The sequence below is a fragment of the Tauraco erythrolophus genome, chromosome 11 (assembly GCF_009769465.1).
Source record: "Tauraco erythrolophus isolate bTauEry1 chromosome 11, bTauEry1.pri, whole genome shotgun sequence".
Lineage (NCBI taxonomy): Eukaryota > Metazoa > Chordata > Aves > Musophagiformes > Musophagidae > Tauraco > Tauraco erythrolophus.
This window is the reverse complement of record NC_141475.1, coordinates 27,300,716-27,307,691: the sequence shown is the minus strand read 5'-3', so window position 1 is coordinate 27,307,691 and position 6,976 is coordinate 27,300,716. Positions and strand designations below refer to the sequence as shown.

General features: G+C 46.2%; 1 protein-coding gene across 1 annotated transcript; it reads left to right on the top strand.

Annotated features, from left to right (window-relative positions):
* Positions 1-2,259: 2,259 nt before the first annotated feature.
* On the top strand, positions 2,260-5,858 carry OTOL1 (otolin 1). Its single transcript, XM_086618584.1, has 4 exons — positions 2,260-2,611; positions 4,099-4,188; positions 4,764-4,835; positions 4,963-5,858. Exons 1-4 carry the CDS (start codon positions 2,260-2,262, stop codon positions 5,856-5,858), a joined length of 1,410 nt encoding a protein of 469 aa, XP_086474710.1.
* The last annotated feature ends 1,118 nt before the right edge of the window (positions 5,859-6,976 follow it).

The following is a 6,976-nucleotide window of genomic DNA, read 5'->3' as shown; positions in this document are numbered from 1 at the left end:
AGAATGTAGAGCTGCATGAGGGCTAGTGTTTTTCCTCCCCTGTATAAGAACTGGGAACAACCAGTTAAGGGCAACCTGGTGTAGTGGAGGGTGTCCCTGCCCATGACAGGGGGGTTGGAACTGGATGATCTTTGAGGTCCCTTCCAACCCAAACCATTCTGTGATTCTATGATTCTATAACTTGAAATAATTAAATAACAGAAAGTGCAGTCATCTCCCTGATAATTAAAACTGGGAGATTGGGGTTAAATACCTGTTGTGAACTGGAATAGCTAAATACTATAATTTTAGGGACCAAACTAAAGAACAACTGTATTATTACAATGTTATTTTGGGACACATGCTAACAATTAGTGGATATTTAGATCCAATTAAATATAAAGGTACCGAATGAGATGTCACTGTGGCAAAGTTTAATTCTTCATATTGTGTGTCTGCTGTGAATCATAATCTTTCCTAGTGGGGGGATTCAAATGAATTTTAGAATCAGTAGTGGTAAGCTAGTGTAATGGAAATGTCCAAAATGTCAGTTTTATTCAAATGTGTTTATATATTTAAGAATAATTATTTTAGGAACAGTCTTGCCTCTTAAAATATGTCTTTGAGTAATTTGTTTTCTAACCAGACTGGTAAGGTATAGTTTTTTTACGAATTATGTTTTTCCAGTACTTGACAGCAATCCATCAATCTGGCCATGTAACTGGAGAGTGTCTGGTTTTAGGGCTTGTTGCAGAAGTTGTTTTGTGACAGTAAAACATAGAAACAGTTTTGATTTGAAAACCCATTTACCATTTCCCCATAAAGTTACTTGGTTTCTAAAGCTGCAGTTTCTTCCTGCCACTGGCTCTCAGTGTGTGGAAGTTAGGGGTTTGTTTATTTGCAGTGGCAAAACACTCCTACGTGAGTATATTCTTCAAAAAGAAAATTTGATGGGTTTTTTTCTCCTCCTAGACAGCAGATGACCCTCCCTTTCTACAACTGCAGCTGCTTCCCTGCTGCTGGCCGTAAGGTCTGGCTCCTCTGTGCCTGCCTGCGCTGAGCACCAACCGCCCCGGAGTTAAACTCTTCATGGTAAGGTTGGCAGGGGCTGGTTGGGAGAAAATACGAGCCTATGACCAAAATCCAGTGCCTGGTATCCTGTCCTAATGCGACACGCATGGAGAAGGGATAATTTATCTTTTACTGGAGCTGATGAGGTGAAGAGTAGGTTGAACAGCAGCAATAGGCAACAGCGATCACTGGGGATCTTGTGTGGATAAGCAATTTTCCATGAAATGATTTGGTTTTGTGTGAAGATGGAAAAAATCATGACCCCTTTCCTTTAAAACCGAATTCTTCAAGATGGAAAGATTATAATCCAGCCCTCAAATACCTGCCTTTGAGTTGGACCTCCTTTGCCCTCTGGATGGCAAGGACAGTCAGCGTTTCTCCTGGTGAGTTTTTGATGTAATGAAGTGCTGGGGCTGCTGAGGAAGGTCAGATTACAGGTTCAGCAAGAAGGGGGCTCTGTTCCGTTTGTGTTTACAGGTCAGTACACTGGTTTGAAAAAGAAACAAAGATGCTTTATATGACAAGTCATCTGAGAGGCATCATCTGTCCTATAGGAAAAAATGTGTACTTCTTACTTTGTTCTTTCTTCCTAGTTCAGCTAAATCAGCACTTCAAAAATAAAAAGAGCAGACCTGAAAGTTGGCACTAAAAGAATAAGCAAGTCCAGAAAATCAGTCAGTAACAAAGGAAAAATCGACATAAAAATTTTGGAATGCTTGATGATTCGTTTTGTTTCCATTTATTCTTTTAGAGCAAAGCTTTCTATAATGTGCAGTTGTGCTGGACTCTGAAATAATTATTGAATTATTCCTAATTATACACTCGGAGGAGATACATCCTGTGTCCCAGTGACACTGTAACTCCCAGTCAGTCCCTTGATAGGTATCCCATCCCATCAGTCCCTTGATGGTATCCCTATCCAGTTGATACCCGTGGGAGCACTTGGGACCACATTGAACAGGAGCAGCCAAATGACAAGAGCTTTGTAGGGTGATGGTCAGCAGGGGTTGAGCAGGCAGGAAGTTTTGCTGATTTTGCTTTATTTTCCCCATAAAAAGTGAGGCTTTGTAACGGCGTCCTCCAGGCGGATGCCCACGTGTGTCTGGCACTGCTCACGCAGGTCTTCTGGCTTTGTGGGGACCATGGGAATGCGAAGGGGGTTGTGCAACCAGTTTATTACTGTGTTTGTCTTTTCCTACAGCTGCCAACATGTGGAGCTCACCGGGGCCCATCTCGGCCTTTGTGATGCTGGTTTTCGCCACCGTGCACGCGGGAGTGAAGGTGACCCCAGCTGTGAAGTACACCAAGACGAAGCCCTTACAGCTGGTGGGCGATGGTGCTTCTCACACCCGCCTCACCCCCCTCGCCGGGAAAAGCCCGTTCCCGGCAGCACCGGGCAGACCTGAGTTGCCCACCCCGAGCCCTGCGGCCCGCGGGGCCACCACGCTCTTCCCCTTCGAGAACTACACGCTGGACACAGCCGATTTCTTCTTCAACTGCTGTGACTGCTGCCCGCCTGCCGCGGGGCTCCGGGGGCAGCCAGGGGAGCAGGGACCCCCAGGTACAGCGATGCATAAACCCTGTCAAGGAGTCTCCTGCTTTTCCTTCAAGAAATGAGTCAGCAGGACTCGTGCTGCTCGTGTAAAGCCAGAGCAAAAACACACGCGCCAGCCACATCCCAGAAGTTGTAAAACACTAATATGGATGGGAAAGCCCCAAAAAGGAGCTTCCTTCCCATGGCACTCACTTTGAGGACCACATTGGTTCACTTCAACCATGGGTTTATGACCCTCAAAACTACCTGCAAGCAGTTTTGTGTCTTTGCTGAAGATTTATGATAAAAGCCTCTTTTTCTTGGATTTTTTTTTTTTTTCCCCTTGGAAAAGAGGAAGTTAAATACAAAAATAATTTTGGGTTCGAATTTTAAAATAATTATTTGCTCTCACAAGAGGCAGCTCTGTGTAGGGCACCTAAATATTTCATAAGACATACTTTGTCTCTTTTTTTTCTACTGCTGAAATACCTATCTGTAGAGCACCTAATTCTAATACTGCTATAATGAATAGTGCATTAGTCTGCAAATGTTCACTTTAATAGCACTAATATTGGAGATAGAAACTATTCATCTGAGGAAAGGTGGTAAAATCACGAAATAATTATCTTTTAATACAATGTACTCGAGGGATTTTCACTTCCCATAGCTCGGGAGGGATTGGCTAATGGAAATTACAGTGGCTGCAGAAGGAGTTTGCACTCATACATCTCTTGAGTGTTGAAGAAAAAGTCCTTGTGTCAAACAGGTTGTGTTGTGATGATTGAAGCTGCCATAGTCTGCTCTCAGACGTGCACAAGGAGTCTCTAGATTCCCAAGTGGATGAAAAAGTAAAAAAAAAGATTGAAGCCAGCTTGCTTGCCTTTCAGCCCATCCTTTATGCAGCGTGGAGCTGTCTGCCAGGTTCCACTTTCATATTTGCAAACTTAATTCTTTTTAAGAAGAGGGGCAATTATGAAGCTATGGGAGCTCCTTAGATGCACTCAAATATTAAAGACAGGTTACTTTTGATGTTTTATGAATGTCTCAGATCCTGTGGCTCAAGGGCAACTGAAAGTTAGTTTTAAAAAAATCTTTAACTACTACCACAAGTGAAATGCAAAACTGTAAGTTTTGGGGATTGCAGTAATTGAAAGGCAAAGGCTGGAGAGCTACGTGCCTGGCCAGGGGACCCGTGAGCACCCACCCCACTGATCTCAGCACGAGCAGTGCGGCGTTGCCCCGACCACCCCTCGCCTTTCACCGTGCTGCAGGGTTTTACCTGCAGCATCTGCAGTGCGTAGGGGAGCAGGGCTCAGGTCAAACCCATCTGTCCCACATCTTCTTTGCATTGGTCGTATGATGCCAAATAGCCAGCTCTGCCCAGGCTGATGGAAACAAGTTTGCCTTACACGCATCCCTCGATGCCATGTTGCCTAGCTATTATTGTGAATTTTCCTTATAAACTTCAACCTTTGAGTTACTAAGATAATTTTCTTGATGCGATTACGTTACAGGTGCCAAGGGGGAGAAGGGAGATGCTGGGCTGCAAGGTCTGCCGGGTGCTCCAGGTCCTCAAGGTCCAAAAGGTTCTAAAGGAGAAAGAGGTAAAGCAAGCTAACTGCTCATTTCAAAAACAGAAGCTGTTGTCTCATAAAATACCACAAAATTATAGGAAAAAATATTTTTCAAAGGAAATGGAGTATGTTGATATGGATTGACGCCTTGTGAGATTTGACTGGCATTAGTGCAGGCACAGTATCTCACATGGTGGCAACGTACGCACAGGTGGTATAGGAACAGCTGCTCATAAAGATCTCACTCGAAACTCCTTGCTCTGGGAATTTAAAACTGAGTTCAATTTGCTTTGGATTAGGGACATAAGTAGGAAAAAACTACCATGGAAGCCACATGCAGGTGTAGAAGCTGCATTTCAAGTGTATCAGGCAAAATGATTTCAGCTAAGATGAGGAACAATTATTATCCATCGGTAGCAACCAAAAGGAATCCCTGCCCTTGGTTTCAGGCTGAGAGCAGCTCTGTCCTGCTGCACACCCCACTGGTAGGATCTGTCTGATTAACGAAGTAAGGGACACATGCAAAATGGTACCAGTCATCTGGGCAGTGATTACTGTGCTGCAGACGTCATCACTAACGGTGTATTAATGGTGAAATGTCCTAGGAGGCAAAGGGGAGCAAGGCGAGCGAGGAGTAAGTGGAAATCCTGGTTATCCAGGCAAACCTGGGATGCAAGGTATGTAACACGGGCTGGGAAAGCTGGAAATACTGCACTGACCTTTGCTGTTGGTGATGCCCCTCCATCCCCAAAGCAATCTAATACTTTTAATCTCTTTTTCCTCCTCACTTTACCCTTTTCCTAGGTGAAGCTGGAGTAAAAGGCAATAAGGGCAGCTACGGCTTCCCTGGACTGAAGGGACAAAAGGGATCCAAAGGGGACACTTGTGAGAACGGGACCAAAGGAGACAAGGGAGATAGGGGGGATGCTGGAGACCCGGGAGAGGATGGAGAACAGGGTGACAAAGGGGAAAAGGGAGACACTGGGGAGAAGGGGTATTGTGGGGAGCCGGGGGGGAGAGGTGCGAAGGGAGAAAGAGGAGAAGGGGGGACAAAGGGGGAAAAAGGGAGCAAAGGGGAGATGGGGGTTGAGGGAATTCAGGGAGTGGATGGAAAACAGGGAGAAAAGGGCGATCGAGGAAGTAAGGGTGAAAAAGGGGATCTTGGATCCGCTGGGCTGATGGGACCTCCTGGACCCAAAGGGGTCGCCGGCAGCAAAGGGGGCCGAGGGGCCCCGGGAAAGAAAGGCTCCCGCGGGGCGAAAGGCGCCCGAGGGGACACCGCAAAGCTCCTGCGATCGGCCTTCAGCGCCGGCTTGTCCAAGCCCTTCCCTCCGCCCAACGTCCCCATCAGGTTCGACAAGATCTTGTACAACGACCAAGAAGATTACAACCCTTCCACCGGGAAATTCAACTGCAGCGTGCCCGGGGCGTACGTCTTCGCCTACCACCTGACAGTCAGAGGCCGTCCGGCCCGCGTCAGCCTCGTGGCCCGCAGCAGGAAGGTGGCCAAAGCCCGCGAGACGCTCTACGGCCAGGAGATCGACCAGGCGTCCTTCCTCACCGTCCTGAAGCTGAGCGCGGGCGACCAGGTGTGGCTGGAGGTTGCGCGGGACTGGAACGGGGTCTACGTCAGCGCGGAGGACGACAGCGTCTTTACGGGGTTTCTTCTGTATCCGGATGTTTTTGAGATCCTGCTGTAGGTTCTCTGAGGAACGGGCCTTTCCCTCTGCCTGCGAGAGGAGAAACGAGCATCAGTGTCGCGTGTTGGTTTAGTTGCTAGGTTTCGTGATCTTTTAACAAAAATGTTTATATTTGCAAAAATACGGATTAGTTTTAACGAGCAGCCCCAAGAAGTGGCACGTCCTTTGTGCCAGCGGGTGATGGCTAAGAGAAACCATTGTCCAAACACCAGCAGGACCAGCACAGGGAGAGCGTTTCACATAACAAGACTTCAGGTTCGTAATTAGCATCTTCAAATTATGTAATGGAAGTCGCTGTCTGACTGCCGTTCTAATCAGGCTGGCGCCTGCAATCCTTGCATGTTCAAAACTCCTCTGGAGATCAGTACTGATAACCACTGGTTTTGGTAAAGATTTCAGACTTTGATTTATGGGGCTTAATCGGATGTGAACATGAGCAGTAGGTTTCTTGAAATCACATGAAAAGAGTTGAAATTATTTTATCGTTGAATCAGTATTATCTAGTACTTTAGACTTGGTCTTGAATTATATAAAGGTTTATCTAAAAGAGTATTAGAGCTATTTGATCAGTGTAAAAAAAAAAACCCTGACTATTGTCCTTAGGCAAAAATATATCTGAAACTTTCAAAAGTAACCGAGAGATGCAGAATCTGCTTTATTGGGCTACTCAGAACCCCCATTTCTGAGCCGCTGACGATTCAGACGATGCTGTGGAGTCAGCCCTCAGCTGTGGGGAGGAGGAGGAGGCAGCCAGGAGAAGGCTTTGGCACTCTCACAAGTCCTAAGGCGTTGTGACGGCGCAGGGGATGTGTGGGCACGTTTTCGAAAAGCTGGTTTACCAAAATAGAACTGAACCTTGTGAAATAAAAGTACGACATTAAATAATCGCTGGGTGTCAGGTTGGATATATTTCCTTGTTAATGCACCTTCTCCCATCGTAGTGACTTGGTGCCACCTTTGGCATATTAATTATGGCACACAAAATTGTTCCAGTCGCTCTTTTTTTCTGAGAAATAAAACTCAAGTCCCATAATTAGCCTTCAGTGGCACAGGGATTTGCTTGTTTCCTCAGGCACACAGAAGCCCAGGACATTTTCCCAGTGATTTGATGAATACTG